General features: G+C 35.5%; 4 protein-coding genes across 4 annotated transcripts; all 4 read right to left on the bottom strand.

The window, feature by feature from the left end:
- Positions 1-212: 212 nt before the first annotated feature.
- Positions 213-5,586, bottom strand: LOC141833787 (mitochondrial dicarboxylate/tricarboxylate transporter DTC-like). The gene is made up of 6 exons (XM_074721287.1): positions 5,391-5,586; positions 5,127-5,210; positions 2,046-2,107; positions 950-1,311; positions 611-825; positions 213-473 (listed from the first exon to the last, which is right to left on the bottom strand). Exons 1-6 carry the CDS (start codon positions 5,508-5,510, stop codon positions 417-419), a joined length of 900 nt encoding a protein of 299 aa, XP_074577388.1. The 5' UTR covers positions 5,511-5,586; the 3' UTR covers positions 213-416.
- Positions 5,587-6,177: 591 nt separating this feature from the next.
- LOC141841566 (uncharacterized) lies at positions 6,178-9,224 on the bottom strand. The gene is made up of 6 exons (XM_074729744.1): positions 9,122-9,224; positions 8,994-9,048; positions 8,849-8,899; positions 7,483-7,574; positions 7,297-7,374; positions 6,178-6,677 (listed from the first exon to the last, which is right to left on the bottom strand). The coding sequence occupies exons 1-6, from the start codon at positions 9,175-9,177 to the stop codon at positions 6,527-6,529; spliced, it is 483 nt and encodes a 160-aa protein (XP_074585845.1). The 5' UTR covers positions 9,178-9,224; the 3' UTR covers positions 6,178-6,526.
- A 1,571-nt stretch (positions 9,225-10,795) lies between these two features.
- Positions 10,796-15,968, bottom strand: LOC141834400 (eukaryotic translation initiation factor 2 subunit alpha homolog). Its single transcript, XM_074721753.1, has 6 exons — positions 15,438-15,968; positions 15,233-15,319; positions 15,013-15,159; positions 14,770-14,874; positions 11,431-11,529; positions 10,796-11,056 (listed from the first exon to the last, which is right to left on the bottom strand). Exons 1-6 carry the CDS (start codon positions 15,864-15,866, stop codon positions 10,907-10,909), a joined length of 1,017 nt encoding a protein of 338 aa, XP_074577854.1. The 5' UTR covers positions 15,867-15,968; the 3' UTR covers positions 10,796-10,906.
- A 1,095-nt stretch (positions 15,969-17,063) lies between these two features.
- LOC141835387 (uncharacterized) lies at positions 17,064-17,877 on the bottom strand. The gene is made up of 2 exons (XM_074722872.1): positions 17,573-17,877; positions 17,064-17,498 (listed from the first exon to the last, which is right to left on the bottom strand). The coding sequence occupies exons 1-2, from the start codon at positions 17,825-17,827 to the stop codon at positions 17,445-17,447; spliced, it is 309 nt and encodes a 102-aa protein (XP_074578973.1). The 5' UTR covers positions 17,828-17,877; the 3' UTR covers positions 17,064-17,444.
- Between the last annotated feature and the right edge of the window lie 960 nt (positions 17,878-18,837).

Raw genomic sequence — 18,837 nt, 5'->3', positions numbered from 1 at the left:
TTATATCTATAATTAGATGCATGTCATATAAAATAAATAATTAAACACTAACAAGTTCCCATCATAAAAGAAACAAGAATTTCGAAATTATCTTTTCAACATGTTCTTCATTGATAAGTTTCCAAAATAATACAACCATAATGGTTTGAGCATATAGCAATGACATTGCAATTGCTTAACAACTGAATGATTCAATTGAATATGACCGGAAATAAGAATGTCTAAATTTCCCCATTATTGTGAAAACAAAACCTGTTCTCGGCAAATTTTCACCAAAACCTGTGATGAATTGCTCTCGAATAATACAACAAAACCCTATGTTGTGATCATAGGAGAACTAAGAGCTACTCGAAAGGTACCAAATAGCAATGAGCAGAATCGAATAAATCTGTGTTGATTTTTAGAAGTTTGGGACTTTATAATCCCACAGACTTTTCAAACTTCTGGATTTGATTCAAAAATATCCAAGTCATCTGTAATATGGAAATAAACAAATAATTAGACAAGAAGCATGAAATACTGCATTTTGGGTAATGCAAAACAAATCAATTGTGCCACCAAAAGTAAATAATAAATGCTTATTCAATACAAGATTGGGTAAAAGGTTTACCATGACATGAGGAGCAATCCTGACACAGTAGACAGGGAACCCAGTGTAAAACTTGAATGGACCTCCACTCTTCAAAGTCTTCATGGCGCAGTCCAAGGATCCGGTGTAAGGATACTTCCCATTTGCATCCGGCTGCATCTTCTGTATTTGTGTCTTGACATAATCAAATGGCAAACTGCAAGCAGACGCAAAGAAGCCTGAAACAGCACTTGCCCCTGCAAGTAAGGTGATTATGGAATACACGCTCACACTCAAAAACAAACATTTTAGGGTCACTAATAAACAGAAGAAAAAAAATGTTAACAAAATTATGTTTTTTTTTGTTTACTAGCATCTTACCAACTACAGTGCTAATTTCACCCAAACCAAGTGAGTCCCGAAAAAGCTCAACGCTCTGATCATATGATGCCAGCATACCCATGTTCAATGCCATTGCTCTCACCACTGTGGGTCCAGCACCTTTCCACAGGGCCAGAACCCCTTCATCAGCAATAATACGATAAAGTGCATGAAAAGCATTTTTGTAGTTTCGTCGCTGAGCTGCAGGCAAAGTTGCATCAGCCTGCATCCGAATGAGTGCCAAATCAGCTGGGCTGCCAAAAGATGCTCCAATTGCTCCAGCTGTGAGACCGATACCAGCTTTCTGAAGTAAAGGGAGGGGTTTCCCATCATTCGCCTCAATAGCTTTATTGGTTAATACCCTAAATAAAACAAAACATCAATTATTAACTGAAAAATCAGCAAAACAGCATTCTTTCTAAAAATAAGGTATGTTACTAAAAGTTGCAAGCCTTTTGTATCATAGTTGATCAAAGTGTATGTCTGAAGTATCAACTGATTGTCAATGATGCAAACTATCCTGAAAACATGCTTCCATCCATTATATCAAACACAAACTAAAGGTTGTGCAAATTTTCAAACACCAATGAAGGAATTAATGTTTTGGACAGATCACACCAACCAGTTATCCAATGTGAAATATAGTTGTCATGGATGGGCAAGCAAGTGTGAATAATTGAACTAAATACAACCTTAGAATTAAGAATACAAACCATAATATATGATTTGTGTTAATAACAGTTGAGGTACATAGAAATCACGGTTTGGTTCAAGGTTGCATAAGTGTCGAACATGACAACGGAATGTCAATTTATGTGATTTTTTCAGTCAAACTAGTATTTTGTGCGTTAAGGAAAGTGAAAAACAAAAACCAGGTTACAACTGGATATTAATGCAAAATTGGTAACAAATGCATTTTTCATCTTGTATATAGAGAAGAAACTATTGGCACGTAAATGTAAATACAAAGGTCGAGTTAAAACTAAATTTCAAGATTTGATATGGAGAGAGTGAAATATCTTGTTACATGTTGTCAGACAGCAGGTATTGTGGAACACTTAACATAGAGACTAGCACTTGCAAGAGGCAGGCATACCTAAAAGAACCAAGTCGTGCAGTTGTATAAGTAGCTTGCCTCAGCAAACCCGCAGATAAACCCTGTACATGACAATAAATCAGAGAAGCGTGCATATCATAAAGAAACATTAAAAAAGAATAGGATAAAAAGAAAAGAACATCAGAATTGGTTGCAAGGAACAAGGGTTTCTGTCGGACTGCCTAACAAATATAAGCTCAGGGTTGATGAAAAAATTTAAGGAGAGCAATAAATCATCTTATACAATAAAAGTATATATGTTTAAGGAATCAATCTCTCCATTCTGAAATTTTCTCAACTAAACTAAAAGTCAAGTTAAAACTTAAAAGGAAGGCATGCGCTATGCCCAGCATGAGTCAGGTCCTTCAGGATAAAAAATAAATAATCATCTTAAAATCATAGAATCAGGACCTGTTTGTCCTGGCAAGCCCAGCAAGCAACTCATGCCTAGCCCCCAACCATGTTAGTCATGGCATGGCCTGACTTTGTCTAGACATGTCACGACACATGAGCCAGGAGATGTGCATCAGGCACAAACTGCAAGCCTTCCCCTATGTTAGGCACAGCGGCTGTGCTATTTACGATGACGTCGTGCCCGGCATTGACTGAGCCTGATTGACACCTCTTGCTGTGCTCTATCCCTCCCCTATGTGCATCCCAATCTTGATCAGAATGTATTCTCCGTGAGATATCTGGCAAGCTACTATCTCTTTTGCACGACCTTTGACCTAATACAAGTGTCAAGTCCTGCGAGGACGGGCTATGGATGGCTTGATATAGTAGACACCACAATTCACTACAATCTCTGTCTCCTTCTTTCTCACATGCGCATCCAATCTTGATAGGGTTGTATTCTCTTTAGATTACTTGCAAAATTTCCTCTTTCACACGAGCTTTGTCCTCTTTGCAATCTAACAGCAAGAAAATCACTTCCTTGGGTAAGTATCACAGGCAAGCCAAGGGAGTGGTAGAGCCTCCTCTTTTTCATGTAAAAGCATTTTTTAGAGTTGTTCTTCCTCCACCTGTTTGCAAGCAGTAGCAAAGACTTAGGGTATCTACCCTCCCTGAGTGAGCTGATCTACTCGCTTAGGTGAGTTCCTGAGATTTACCACCTTTGATGAGGTTTGGTCAGAGGTATTTTTAATGATTGTGTGTTGAAAGCAGCCTTGATCTAATTGGGGTAGCATCCAGAAGGATTATCCGGTATCTTTTTGTCACAGATACACAATCTCCTCTTGGTAAGTACTAGGTTAGATTGTGCTTTGTTCTTGAGTTAGGGCTTTTGTTAAGTATTACTTACATTTGATTGCAAAATACATCTCTTTAGCTGGGATCTTGTGGCCAATGGCGAAGGAAGGCTTGAAAATCAAACTATATCATCCTTAATCTGCTGTGATTTGGGAGTGGGATTGAATTTTAGAGGAGTTTAGTGAACTAGAGGTTCTCCATCAAAGTGGGTGATTCTTGCCTGTCTTCTCTTACAAGACCCTTTGTGCATGATTAATACTAGATAAATAATTTAAATGTCTGATTATATATGCTATCCTGTTTTGAAAAGAAAAGACAGTGTTTAAAATTTTGTGAGCTACAGGTTATCCATTAAAGTGGGTGCTTGCTTCACTCACAAGACCCTTTTTGCACGAATAACTCGATAAATAATTGAAATTTATGATTATACAATGCTCTCCTGTTTTGAAAGGCAGAACAAATGATATTTAAAAGTTAAAATGGGGTGGGTGAAATTCAGATTAATAAAGGGGTTATAACATGAGTGAATGATAATTAATAAATCTGCTCTATTTTCATGTTATATGCTATCCAGCATGGGTACCATCCCAGGGGTTTATTTCAAAAATAGATTGATTGTCTCTATCTGTTGATATTTGTTCTTTTATATTGCTTTATTTTTTGAGTTGAATCTGGGTTGACAATTCCTGTAGATAATAATTTCATTGTCAAATGGACTTTATATAAATTGTTACTATAATGAATTGGATAACTTTGGTGTAACCAAAGTAGCAGCTACCTTGTCCTTGCTAATTATTCAAAGATGGAAGCATGTAAATTAAAGCATAAGTTGATCAAAATTTAAGTAGAAATGATAAGAGTTTACTTGAGGCTGAGATGATTACTATACAAAAAGAATAATAAGTGGAATGGTAACACTGTTAATCAATCTATTTGATCAAGAGCATTGCCACAAACTACACAAAATGCAGCTTCAGCCTATATGCACCCAAACCACTCTTTAACCCATTTATATATTCTCAATTGTGGCTTTAGCCAAGGGCATGTGGTGGGGCCTCGACGCATTTATATTCTACTATTGGGGCTTCAGCCCATGCATCAGTTAATGTAAAAGATGGCAAATTGTTGATAACCTAAAGTAGTAAATGGCAATAACATAAAGGAAAAAGGATAAAAAATTAGGAAAGATAAAGGAGAGGGAATATATAATATAAACCAAAAATATCATAAAAATTAGAGATCCCTCCAGCATGCCAAATTCATATAGATACAAAGAGATTTTGTTGATAAAGCCGATCAACTACGAAAACTTATTGCAACATTCTTCCTAGTATATGTTTTCTAGTATTAGAATCAATAGTTTATGTGAGCAAGTTGCTTTTCTACTTCATAAATGTTACTAATTTTCGCTGTCATAATTGTTCTGCTTCCATTCTTGTTTTACCTTCCTATACTTCTTGATGACATCATCTAACTCTTACATACTATTTTGATTTTCATCAACTAAAAACTATGTGAGAATCCATGCCCATAGAGCTTCTGAGAAAGCATAATAAAGTTAACATGCACAAAATTTCAGATTTCTGCATCCTGTTCTCATTTTGAAGGTTTGAATGTTCTTGCCTATGTTCTATGAAGATAAGCAGAAATACTTTTCTCTACATGTTAACTAATCGATTCTAGCAATTGAAGTAGAGTTTTCACAATTCTCACTATTTTTTCCCCTAGGAACACTAGTTTTTGTTTCTTTAAACATTTAAAACCCATAAACAATTTGAGAGTAACAGCAAACCCACCAACCCCGTTAAATAAAACAAAACAGAGTAATCGAACCTTATAAAATGAACCGAAACCCTCGTTCGCAAGCATATTCTTTGTGACTTGTGCTGCTGATCCCTGACCCAATTGGATCCTGACCTGAAATCAACCACACATAGAACGATGACAAACCAGAGACCAAGCACGCCTTACTAAAGATCTCAGATCCAACAAACATCAGAGATGAAACTCCAAAAGATACCATCTCTCCGATCTAAACTTTTCTTTTCTATAGATCCGCAACAACAAAGGCAAAGTTGCTGGAGGAAGTTTTCTTACCTTGACCATATCGATGGGTTGGATAACGCAGGTGGCAAGCATCCCGGAGGCGCCTCCATTGACGAAGGGCTTCACGGTGCTCCACACTCCGATCTGCGCCTTCAGCTTCGCGTCCGCCATCTCGCCTGGATCGAGAAGAGAGAGAGAAGCGATCGGAAGGCGAAAATTTGGCAGGTTTGGTGAGGGAGGTGAGAGGGGTGGGTGCAACGTATTTGTTTATATAAAGGCGACGAACACCTCGAGGATCGGAAGGTCGCAAGTGAATGGGCGAGTCCGCACGGAGTTGGCCGATGCGTAGAACCCTATGCGGCTATGCCTACTCTTTTACTTAACTTGACGTCAATGCGTTGCGGCTTTTGAAAGCGATACGGAAAGAAGAGGTCCTTGCGAAGGCCCTCTATCTAAGTTTTCTTGGCCAGGCCAACCCTACGCACACCCACTTCCTCCATATGATCTCTTTGTTCTGTGCTAATTCATTATAAAAGAAAGTTGAATGCGACAAAAAAACAAGTAGGAATTCCAGAATGTGAATATTTCATTTGCAAGTAGAAAAACTAACCAAGCGAATTCCTGAGAATCCTTAAAAATTAACAATCCATAAACCAACCAACATAACAACTTAATTGCATATCAACTTAACTATCACTAGGATGCTTTCACATTAGCACATACATAAATGCCATTTTCTATTCACCAGTTACATATTGCGTGCTAAATTGTGCATATAGTAGTAGTCAGACGTGCAGGATAGATAAATATTAACCACATAACAATGTATAAGAATTCCTGAGAGTGCATCCTTGGCTTATCAGCCAGCTATTTCTAATTGTGAGCGTAGAGAGAATACAAACTTTGATACTTGTCGTCTTGCAGTTGGCCCTTAAACAAACAGGCTATAAGGCCTCAACCAAAATAATTACTAAAATTGGACACCAACAGTTACATGCCATATTATTTACCATATTACAACCTCATGTAATGTATCAACTTGTACCCAGATCAGATTGGATGAATATCCCTTTGATTTTAAGGACTAGTAGTAACAGACAGTAATATGAATGCCCATAAATGTCTGAAACATGGCAAGGTATATCAAAGTTGTGCATAAATGTTAACAAAAAAATGAAACAAAACCACTAGTTTTCTGATCCAGACTTTGCATTGTCTTTTGGAGAGGCCCACTGTTGGCTAGCACGTGATTTTGCCCATGGATCAAGTGGGGTCCTCTGCGGTGGCTGTGGCCGTGGTAAGTTGGCCTCTCTAAGCTCATTCTCCCTGTCAACAAACCTGCATAAAACGTGGAACAAATGATTCAGAAGCTAAAACTTGCATTTTTGTCTGATTAGAGGTAATGTTTTTCTTGCTGCTGGAAAAAAAATTATATCTAGTTAAACTTAGATAAAACGACTTTAGAACAATATTGACCAAGAATATAACAGCATTTGACTTGTCATACCTTTTGGGTTCAAGCTTTAGATTTAAGCCAAATTAAGTCAACAGAGATACTTGAAAAATAAGAAGATGAAGGGAAAAAAACCCAGATTTCATAAAAATATAATAAATGTTGGAACTATCAGAATGCATGTACACTTGGCGCTATAATTGCTAGAGTGCATACACACACAGATCCATAGATTCCCTTTCCTTCTACAAAACTGATGGTTGAGAAAATTTATCACTCATTAACTATCATTGATTCAACCAAAGAAGTATGGATGACAACGAATTTAAAGTAAGATTGGTAAGAGTCCTAATAGATGATGACAAGGCATCTGGTAATAGAACAGGAAATGGAATCTTCTGTAACAGGCCTAATATGTAATGAGAAAACATACGTTAAAAGGTGGGTAAGCAATGCCACAATCAGCACTAAAGTAGCCAACTAAATTGAGAAAATGAACATTACTCAATGTAAGCCATTGGTGCAGCATCCCCCATTCGTATGCGTGTTCGAAGAAATCTTGTATATCCACCTACTCGGTCCCTAGTATTCACAACAAATTTTACTTAGATTTAGCAACTTATCCAGCTGAACAAGTTAATAGGTTAATATTCTCACCAAAGAAAGAAAGAACGAAATGTTAAACATTACTTGTAGCGATAAGCAAGCTCTGTGAACAGCTTATGAAGAACATCATCACCACGAACAAAGGCAGCAGCTCTGCGTGCAGCATGAAGTGTACCCTGAAAATAAAATTGTGCAAAAATAATTATACCCATCTAGTCATACTACAACTTATGCATAATATTAATAACAAAAGAACATTGTTTGAACTAAAGTTCAATTAATATAGATCCTTCCATGCCATTGGGCTCCATCCCCTACTATATTATTGAGAAATCATGCAAATGTAGAAAACATCAATCAGATGATAAAAGATGTCAGACATGTGACCTATATTCATTTGCCCTGAATTTCAAAAAGATTTTTCCACCATTGGCCTACTAGACTGAAAAGAATAGAACAAAAAACCTTAAATAAGAGAAGCATATGCATGTGGTTAGAATTTAGAGTTAGAAAGTCCTAGTTGAGTTTCTTGTGTTACAAGACAGGTGTATTACAACAGATCTTTAGAAATTCAGTCCATTCCCTATTAGAATAAGAAACAATCATATTACAAATGAGGTTTGAAATATTGAAATATGTTGGAGTTTCAATCTTTCACTAGACCAATACAGTTTCAATAGCATGTCAAAGTGCCGAAGCATGAACCAGTGGCAAAATAGAAGTGGAGGGAGAAAGAAAGGAGATGATAAAGAAGAAGAGGAACCACATTTTAGGATCTTAGGATTGGCCTAAACTAACTAGATCCTGGAAACAAGATGCGACAACAGCATCATCTTCACTTTCAGGCTTTGTTTATCCAATGTTCTATTAGTCCAAGCAAACCCTTTTTACCCAAAATGTACAAAATGTCCAACAAATTCATTATGATACCTTTATCTCAACATTATAGTCACATGGTGTCCTTCCTAATCTAATGTCCAAGAATCTATATGGATTTTGTTCCTGCTTACATTTGATATCTATTGTAGAATCAACACAACCTACAAAATAGAAGACAGAAAAGTTTAGTGCTGCCTTGAGAACCAAAAGTTCAGCGTTGTAAATCTGTTATGAGAAAATACAATCTCATTCAAACAGGGAGCAAGTTAGTGCCTACAATTGTCGGTCATCTGTTGAGTGGTTTAGGACACTGAAAACAATCTCAAATTCCTTATCGTGTAGAAATACATCATCAACAAATGCAATGGAGGGCAAATATTATCTTGCACAGCCAGTAGAGCTACTGTTTGATCTATAATTTTGGTTCTCTTTAAATTGATCGAATAAGCATTGACAGAAAAGCTCAACCTTTAGGTTTGCTTTCTACCATTTTAGAAACGATGCATCAAATTCAAAGTCAAAAGTATTAACAAAAAGACAAAAAAAAAAAAAAAAGACCTATCAAACACACCTCTTTTCCAAGCTCCACCATGTTATCGGCAAGTCGTCGGATTTCCTTCGCCTGAGAACAAGCGGGAAATTTTAAATAAAGGCACCAAAGAAAACGGTAAGTCCCCCCCCCCCCCCCCCCCCCCCCCCCCCCCCAATTAAACTACCTTGGCGACCGTGGTCTCGATGCGCTCGTGCTTCACCAGTTGCGAAACCATCGTCCTGAAATGTGAAACAGGAAACTGAGTAAATTTCAATATAGAGGAGAACACAAGAGAAAGATCATGAACAGAACTTGAGCATGGAGACGCGGTGAGCAGCGGGGCGGCCGAGCTTCCTAAATTTGGTCATGGTGGCGAAGAGAAGCCGCCGCTGGTGTCTCAAGGAAGGGTTTTCGCTACGAGCGAGGCGATAGTCGATTAACTGTCCTTGTGTCGAGTTTTAATAAATCGGGCTGGGTTGAGTTTCCGGATCGAGTCTCTAAGAACCGGATCCAAAGTGGTAATTTACAAATTAACCCTGATACTTATCTGCTTTTAAAATGCTCTCGAAATTTAATAATATTAAAATAATTCTTTAAAATTTTATTTTAATTGAATCCTTTTAATTAATAAATGTGTAATTTAACTAGTAATTAAAAAAACTCAAATTAATATTTTAACAATAAATTATAAATTAAAGGCATTTCGACATTAATTAAATTCTAAAATATATTTTTAAAAACTAGTTAATGTTAGAGATAATTTAAAATTTACCTTATTTTATTTTTAGTAGCCTCGTATATCATTTTCTTGATAGAGTATTAGAGTATTTGATAGAGTATTAGAGTATTATCTAATTGGCAATGTAGTTGGCTGTAATAATATTAGTGCATTTGATTAGCTGAAACTTGGATTTTAGTTTTTATATAAACTTAATCATTTGAATTGCAAACTTAATTTAAAACAATGAATTGTATTTTAGAAAATAAAATAATTCCTAAAACTAATTTAGGAAATAATTTTTATAAAAGTATTCAACCATTTTAATATGATCAAAAAATTTTAAAAAAAAATAACGATTATAAGTTGTTTATAGTTTAGAAATTTTAAAACTTAGAAATATTACTAAATTAAAATTAATTATCCTATTCATAACATATTAACATATGGGCACTACTATTAATTAAAAAACTCAAAATTCAGAATATTTTTCAACATACAATACTTAGAAAATTTGAGAATTATTGTCAGACGTTTGTTGCTTAAAATTTAAGCTTTATTTAAAATAGTACTACTTAAATATGTTTTAGTTTTATTGATTTTAGGTAAATTAGTATTCATTATAAATGTGAAGTTAAAAAAAAAAATTGGTTAATTTTTTTTTAAAAAATAGCATCATCAAACCATTTAAAGTTTTGCACTGTCAATTTTATAAATTCTTATAAATAATATTATATGTGAGTATAAAACAGCAATTATCTTTTCTTTTAATGGTGAATAACTGCATAATGATCAAGGGAGGAAAACACAGTTCACTACTAAAAGGCGTTAATGTTTTTTTTTTATAGTTGGCGTATTTTCTTCAATACAAACTTTTTTATCTTACAAGAATCTTAGTTAAATATATCATTTACTTTTAGAAAGTAAAACCTTTTATTTGATTTACAATTAATTAAATCGAAAAGCAAACATGAGTTGATTTGATCATCTCACTCAACCGGAATATGTACTCCATTCCAAAAATAATGATATACATCGAATAATTTTTTATAATTCTTTCTTCCTTTTTTTATTTGTTTCTGTCGTGTCCAACAAAAGCTAAATCCAGAAGAAAAAAAATCAAGCTTTTATACTAAATTTTTAGTTGTCGTCAGATTGCTTGGTAAATGTTGTAGAACAAATCCTAGAAAAGAAATGGATACAATCAACAGGCAAAGCCAAAATAAATAATGATCTGGGCATTCACCACTCAGTCAAAACCCAGCAAAAGATCTCGACAAGTTATTGAGACATTGATAATTTTAATTTTAACATCCAAAATTCTTTAAGCAACAACCAAATATAGAAAGAAAGAAGATAGCACATCTGTTCATAAACTGTTAATCTATGTTAACACCCGACTCCACATCCAATTCACCCATTCCAGTGTCTTCCTCATCTTCACTGCCTTCATCACCATCGACCTCATTGTTTGCCGATTGTAGTTTTGCCATGTGCTCGGCGAGTAACTTATCATCTCGTTCGCTCACCTAGAAAACAATCCAACGTTTGTTAGCATCAAAATAATAATATAATCCTAACAACTATATCTCAACCCTCATCAAATTGGAACAATGACTACTTGAACATAAAAACATTTCATCATCCACTGAAAAATTTCCATCTAAATTATGAAGATCCCATAAGCCCTCACTAAAAATAACACTTTCATATTCAACAAAGAAAACCAATTTGTTGATATGCAGAATGCAAACAACTGACAGAGCCCCAAATGTAGAATTTGGCATCAATTTGCAAAAGATTTGACAATAACAACAACAAAAGACCACATGTAACTTCATAAGCTAAGTAACTTAACACTCCTTAGATGACACTATAGAACATAATGGGAAATATAACTTACAGCTCTCGGTGCTTCCTTCAGAATAAGTTTTCCTTTGTGCAGTTCAATTTCCTCGGTGCAAGCCTTAATCGCAATATTGAGAATTGAAATGCCTTGTTCCTATAAAGAGTGCACATTGCACAATAAGGAAAAAAACTGAGTTAAGAAAACATGTCTACCTGCACCATGATCTACAGTAACAGCTAAACACACAATGAGACATAGTATAAGCAACTACATAACTATGAAAGTGCACATCATGATTGTTAATGCTCGTTTTAGGCAGAGAGATGAAAAGTTGATTACTCTTAAGAGTTAGTCGAATACAGTTCTTTTTTCCTTACCAGAAATGTAGATTAAAGTGTATAAAACTTGTAAGATAATAATTGGAAAATGCTCAACTAACTAATATCACCTAGTAATATTTCAAGGACAAGAATATATAACTTTTTAAAGATAGAATGATGAGAAAAGTTTGAAATGAAGAGTCTGATAATATTGATGTTATTTGGATTAACTGACAAATAAGATCAAGATTTTAGATATATTTTTTGAAGAGTCTAAATGAATTAAGATATTTTGAACAAGTATTAATCAGTTAAAATTGGGGGCAAAAAAGTAACAAGCATAGGAAAGTTTAAAACATATGAAAAGTTCTATGATAATCTACAAATTAAGAATAGAAAAAAGATATTTATCAAATTGAAAAAACTAAGAAAAAATGTAGAGAATGATAATGTTTGGGTTTGGATATTGAAAATATGGAAGATCAAGAAATCATAAATTCACATATAAGATTCTTTCAAGTGACATTAAAGAAGCTTTAAAAAAAATGAAGATAGGTAAAGCGTAGGCCTAGATGATATTCCTATTAGGTTTGGAAGACCTTAGGAGGGGCCATTTTGGTTAGCAAATTTATTAAGCAAAATTTGAGAATTAAGAAGATAATCGTGAAAATAGAGAAATTTTTTAGTACCTATTTATAAGAATAAAAGTAACACACAAAATTGTTCTAATTATACAAGTACCAAGTTGATTAGTCATACTATGAATCCTTGGTAATGAGATCATTGAGAGATGAAAGAAAAGAGACGATCATTAAAAAAAACAATTCAATTTCATATGATCAACCATGTATGTTATTTATTTAATAAGACAACAAATAAAAGGAATATAGAGAAAAGAAGAAAGCTTTGCATATGATTTTATTGATGTCAAAAAAAAAACTCATGGTAAAATCCATAATCATTCATCATGATGGGTTTTAAAAAAGAAAATAATATCTAATAATTATATTGGTGTTACAAAAAACATGTATGGAAATATTCAGTCAATGTAGAGTGTCAAGAAGTGTGATAAATAATCTTCTATATTTGTGAGGTTACATAAAGGGACATCTCTAAGTCTATATCTTTTCACATTAATACTAAATGAATTAACAAATCATGTTAAATCCTTGATCAAGTTGCCATAGATGTAGCTTTAAACTTCATGTTTCAAAAGAGTCAAAGTATATAAAGATTGATTGTCACTCCATCTGAGAGAAAGTACAATCTAATTAAACCGTCAAGTTCCTTTGTCAATAATTTGATGACCAAATGATACGAAAGTTTTACGGTGGAATATGTAGATAACAAGTTGAGATTCTACAATATTTTCTAACCATCTTAAGGAAGAGTGTTGTGGACCCTTATAAAACAGGGGTAACCCTTCTACAAACATGTAAACTATGGGAGTGTGATTATAGTATTTCATGCTTGATTAATAACATCTAGGTACGTGTACAGGGTATCTAGGGTTGTGTTTTGAATAATACCCCCTCACATATCTTGTATCACAAGATATAATTATAGCTCACACCTTGTCCCTTCAAATATATGAAGCCTAAGAGTATGAGAATGGATCTTGCACTAGATCAATTAAATGACAAAATATACTTGTCAAAAAACATAATTGGTAACTTCATATTTAATTTCCAATCTACTCAATGAGGCATAGTTCTTAAATCAATAAAGTAACTTAATCCAAATGAAATAAATTCCTCTAGAGGTAAAGAATATGTTATTTTATTTTACTTTATTGCTACAACTAAGCTTACAGTTGGATTAGTTGAATCAATCAGAGTTAGTAGTAAAGGCTTGACAGAACAAAGAATTTTTTTGATAAATGTAACAAAAATAATTTAATTAATTGGATATTATTAGTGACAAGTGTAGACCTCAATGGAGGAATTAGATCCATTTGTTGAACCTTGTAGTTAAGAAGTGCACAACTTGATGATGATGAAGTTTTGATTTAACTACTATTTTTCGCTCAAATCTCAGTTAACTTGGTCGTATTATACATGCATCATGAGGCTTTAACATATTGCTTACGATGGATTTTTCATTCTTGTTTTTCTCCTTTCATCAAGAAATCATCAACTAAGGCATCTGACTCCTATTATACCATGATTGATACAACCATCTCGTATTTCATCAAGTTGTCAACAAGTTATAGGACAAACCAGAAACATCATCCATAAAGTCAAGGTCAATTCTTTTAAAACTTCTCTAATGATGTGAAATTTGCATGTAAAACACTTAAAATTTTCTCCAGTTGATTAAAAATCAAACAGAAAAAAAAGTGTGTTATGAACAAATATGATAACAAATGGAAACTATGACTAGCAAACTTAACTTTAAATTACAATGTTAAGGTGAGTGCCATGAACAAAGTATGACTAACAAAATTAATTTTAAATCACAATGTTAAGATATATATATATATATATATATATAAAAGAAAAGTTTGTAAAATTCAAGATAATCTAAATATTAACACCAGCAGTTTTTTACGTAAACACTGTATGGAAACATAGATTTTAGGGAAAAAATGAACCATGTATCACAAAAGTGACTAGCAACTTCACTCATCCTTTTACCCAACACTCTCCATATTAGGGACCAATGGAGGAATGCAAATTAGATGGAAGCTGGTTTGACTTCAAATTAATTCTTTTATTTACATTTGACGATCAGTCATTTCACTTTTCCCACTTATCCTACTAATTATTTATCTATATGTAACAATCAGTCATCTCATTTTCCCCACACATCTCACAACTATTATGTTTCATCTCATAAAGAAAAAACAGTTATGTTTTGTTGTGTATCCTACTAGCACCACTACAATGATACATTAAGCATCATACAACTGAAGTTTTTTTTTCTGATTATGCAGTACTACCTCATAGTATAGATGGCATTCTGTTAGTCTGAGAAGGCATTGATGTTAAGACATATGTAAAGAAACTTATTTTCTGAAAAATTATGCAGAGGCACTAGTTGTGACAAATTAATCAGTGAGCTTTACAGTTACCTTGTCGAGGGTCTGTGTAGTAAGAACATAGAGTGGAGGAGCAACTAGTTTGATTTTGACAGGACAATCCTCATTCCCTGAAGCTTCAGCTTTCCTCATAGCTTCCTGCAAAGAATGGTTCAAATATGATTCATCCTAATAAACCACATAATAGCAAGTGAAGCTCTTTTATCAACATCTGAGAATTCAAATAATATTCCAGAAGGGGGAAAAATAACATCAAGAACATTTAAGCATCAGTGCCTTGATGTGAAGAACACCATCAAACTGGAAACACTTCATTTCTATATCAGCTCGTATCTTCATTGGTTGCGGTGTCATCCGTCTCCTAATGTTCTTGACCAATGTGTCTTTTACTTCGGGTGTCACTGCAGGAACCACCTTTGTCACCTGCAGCTATCTTAGACTAAGAAACTCCATTTTGTAAGAAACCAGAAACGATTCAATAACTCACAAATCGTACCTCTTGTCCATCAGGCCCAATTTCCTTCACTTCCCGAGTAAGCGAATCCAGAACTGAATCAGGATCCGTTACAATTATCTTGAATGCCTAAGGATTTCGTTGATAAGAAACATTTTGTTCAGCATAAGTGCAGGAAAATGATAGGTCAAACACAAAAAACAACACAGAACGGAGATCTAGAACGGTAAGCTCTCCTGTGAGATACCTCGAAGGCATGGCCGTACTTGCGGTAGAGGGGCCAGCCGATGTGTACATAGAGCTCCTCCAGGTCAAGGTCGAGGGTCTCTGCGACGTGTCGCATGATAGAGTGGACAAGCTTGCTCTTGTTGTAGCGCTCCTCGCAGGTCTGGATGTCCTCCTCCGAGACCCTACGCTTGGACAGATCGATGTAGCCTTTGTCACGGTCGACACGAAGGACCATAACGGGCTCCTGACGACCGACCTTGATGAGGGAGGACACGGAACGGATGCGGCGGCGGGAGAGCTCGGAGAAGAGGATCATGCCCTCGATGTTGTTGTACTCCAGGAGGGAGACGTATGCGCCCATGTCGGCGATGTTCTTCACCTGAATCATCACCGCCATGTCCACCTCGGGATATCTGGCCTCGTACATCCGGCACTCCAGGTTCGGCATCTTCGGCGATTGAAGGATTGGAAATTAGGGTTTTGCAGAACCTTCGCCAACGGATTTGTCGCACTCGTGAAAGAGAGGTCGAGGGAGCAGGATTGCGATGCTGCGGCCGGAAGGGATATGAATAATTAGGTTTTGGTGTGTGAAACTTTCATTTCAAACCCTGTAATTTATCTTTTTTCAAAATGACTTCCAGTTTCTTCAAACTCTTTTTACTTTGATGCGTTTATCATTCTACTAAATGAAATTAACAATATTAATACTAATCGTCTGAAAATTTTATAAAATATTTTAATAATTTTAAAACTCAAACACGTACGTGAACTTAGAGTGCAAATTTACTTTTTTTAATTGCATAATGCAATAAAAAGATGATTTCGTCCCAAATAGTTCAGTATTATCAGTCTCACAATTAGATACAAATCAACAAGAAGACTCTCAATGAAAAGGTATTCCGTGGCTGTCAATATTGTGATTCGACTCTGCCCTTTTTTTTTATCGCATAATATTTGTATAAACAATGTGTATTTTAATTGACAACTTTGTTATAAAAAAATTATTGCATTTATTCTCTGGAAGTGAAACGTGCGACCTGAACTCTTCATCCGTTTCTTTCCCAAACAAATATGTTACTCCTTCAGCGCAAGGAGTAATATATTTGTTACTTCTTCAAAATCTACTTCGCCGAGATTAATAAATATGTTACTCCTTTTCAACAAAAGGTGGCTTCACGACTATCTGCAGGATTCGACACAGAAAGGTATTGTCTCTTCTGCAAATCTACTACGTCGTAATCAACTGGGGCATAAATATGTTACTCTAATGCATATTTATATTTGCTTACATAAATATGTTACTCCAAAGTATAACAAGTGGTGGATATAGAATTAAAGTTCTAATTGAACTCAAGTCAAGCTTAAGCTTCAGAAAAATGAATTGAGCTCGAGTAACTTACTATTCGATTCAGTTCGATTCAATTACACCCTTATTTAATAGTGATCTTTTATAAGCTGATTATGGTTCCAAAGTATAGTTCATTAGTAAATAAGAATCGAATAGAGCATTCAAGATGACTAGATGAGTTGTCACTAGAAAGAGATAAAAGATTCACATCATCTTTTTTTTTTCTGTCGAAAAAGTTTCAGTAATCAATTATTTATAAAATGCAATTCACATTTGTTCAACCCTCAGTTCCTTCACATAACTATGAGTCGCTTTCTTATGCCTTATATAGAAGAAGAAGAAAAAACAGTAGAAGGTAACTAATGAATGCGATGCCGAGTGTGAAGAAGCCTGTCTGCAAGGTTCTTCAGCCCCACCAGAATATTTATCTATTTCCTTAAATGAAAACGTCCAAGTTTTGTATGCATGCTTTTGTCCTCATTCATCACTGACAGATGCAGATGATCGAGATCAACCAATCAATCAATCGATCGATCTCTTTCCTTGTCGAGTTAGTGATGCCGACGATGAGGTATACAGAGTGTAAACCTCAAGAAAGAAGATCGAGAAAAATATAATCTCTCTTGGAAACCTATACATCACTGTACGTACTTAACTAATAATACAAGATACTCAAGCTCAGCGGCCTTCTTCATGCCACCAGCTTTCTTCCCTTCGAAAGCAACAGAGCACCTACAGCCAAAACGCGAACGAGTTGAACAACAACAATGGCTACCTGCCATCTGATTCACGGAGAACGAACTGACCTTGTGGAATCCATTTCGGCGTTGTCGGCCGGCGGCGGCAGGGCCCTTGCTCTCTTCGAGCATTTCGTCTTTGGAGCTGACGAATCGCAGCAGTACCGGGGGCGACCAGAGACTGCTCGTTTCGTAGTCAAAATGGAACTCCGATGCGTCCGGGAACTTGATCAGGAGGCCCTCGGAGACGCTTCTCGACACGAGCTGAACCTTGGTGACAGGCGAGCGTTCGTCGGACAAGCCGATCGTTTCTGAGTCGGACATTGAGGATCAGGAGAGGAGAGGTCGAGGAACAGCCGAACAGAGGGGTTTGTTTTGCATCTTTTCTGTGTTTGCGTGTTTTAAGCAGCTAGGGAAAGAGGGTTGGCGATTGACAAGGACATACATCATGCATGCATCTTTGTGGATATATGGAACTTATAAACTGCTTGTTAAAATTAAAGGCAGGCTCGAAATTTACTGTTTCCTTTGCTCCTCTCGATCGGTCTGATCCATCTCCTGCTAGCTTTTTCCTTTCGTTTGGATCTGAAGCTGTAGCATGTGAATCGTTGGTCTCAGATCTGAATTCGTGTTATAATGAAGTGGACAAATCTGCTAGCTAATTAAGATGTCGGAATCTGAGACCATCATGTTGCTGCATTATTAGTTCTGGTGGATACCAAGCAAGACCACATGACTACAGGGACAGATTAAAATGCTGACGAATTACGGCATCTAAGTTTTAAAATACTTAAATTACACACGGATGTATATGTCATAGATGACAGGGCTTCCTCTACGCTAAACATCAAGAGTTAAGCGCAGGTCAAGATTCAGATTGACCTGATAAGATAAGTCAATATGAGATAGCTGTCATCTCCAACTCAGGTTCAACATGGGCTCAGTCCTAGACTTCACTTGGGTCTTCAAAGCAATCTTATTCCGTCCCAAAGTCTCATCTCGACTGTTTTGATCGTAGGTGTCTCGATCCTGAGTCTCGTCTCGACCAACCTCTTTTCAGTCATCTCGGTTTCGAATCTCGTCTTGGTCATCTCAGTCACAAGTCTCATCTTGGCTATCACATCTCAGTCGCCACCCTCCGCTTTACGCAAAAAAAAGTTCCCCACAAGTCTCATTTTGTTTATTAAAAAAAAAAAATATCTTTTACTTATATTAGAAGCTTAAACGTTTCTTCAAATTTGTCTAATTTGATTGGAATTAGAATGAAGAAATGGAATGGTGTGCGTAATTAGTATCATTTAATTGATCTTTCCACCTCCCCACATGGATCTCTC

The sequence above is a fragment of the Curcuma longa genome, chromosome 1 (genome assembly GCF_044706935.1).
Source record: "Curcuma longa cultivar G26 ecotype Majalengka, Jawa Barat chromosome 1, ITB_CL_G26_1.1, whole genome shotgun sequence".
Lineage (NCBI taxonomy): Eukaryota > Viridiplantae > Streptophyta > Magnoliopsida > Zingiberales > Zingiberaceae > Curcuma > Curcuma longa.
This window is presented reverse-complemented; position numbering and strand designations above follow the sequence as displayed.

Excerpts from the sequence above, each read along its gene's own strand:
- LOC141833787 (XM_074721287.1), bottom strand. The coding sequence starts at position 5,510 with ATGGCGGACGCGAAGCTGAAGGCGCAGATCGGAGTGTGGAGCACCGTG. Across the intron at positions 5,211-5,390 it reads AACCCATCGATATGGTCAAG|GTCAGGATCCAATTGGGTCA; the intron begins GTAAGAAAACTT and ends GGTTGATTTCAG. Across the intron at positions 826-949 it reads TGAAATTAGCACTGTAGTTG|GGGCAAGTGCTGTTTCAGGC; the intron begins GTAAGATGCTAG and ends CCTTACTTGCAG.
- LOC141841566 (XM_074729744.1), bottom strand. The coding sequence starts at position 9,177 with ATGACCAAATTTAGGAAGCTCGGCCGCCCCGCTGCTCACCGCGTCTCC. Across the intron at positions 9,049-9,121 it reads CACCGCGTCTCCATGCTCAA|GACGATGGTTTCGCAACTGG; the intron begins GTTCTGTTCATG and ends TTCACATTTCAG. Across the intron at positions 6,678-7,296 it reads GCACCAATGGCTTACATTGA|GTTTGTTGACAGGGAGAATG; the intron begins GTAATGTTCATT and ends CGTTTTATGCAG.
- LOC141834400 (XM_074721753.1), bottom strand. The coding sequence starts at position 15,866 with ATGCCGAACCTGGAGTGCCGGATGTACGAGGCCAGATATCCCGAGGTG. Across the intron at positions 15,160-15,232 it reads TTGGGCCTGATGGACAAGAG|GTGACAAAGGTGGTTCCTGC; the intron begins GTACGATTTGTG and ends AGATAGCTGCAG. Across the intron at positions 11,057-11,430 it reads TGAAGGAAGCACCGAGAGCT|GTGAGCGAACGAGATGATAA; the intron begins GTAAGTTATATT and ends ATTGTTTTCTAG.
- LOC141835387 (XM_074722872.1), bottom strand. The coding sequence starts at position 17,827 with ATGTCCGACTCAGAAACGATCGGCTTGTCCGACGAACGCTCGCCTGTC. Across the intron at positions 17,499-17,572 it reads GCCGAAATGGATTCCACAAG|GTGCTCTGTTGCTTTCGAAG; the intron begins GTCAGTTCGTTC and ends TTTTGGCTGTAG.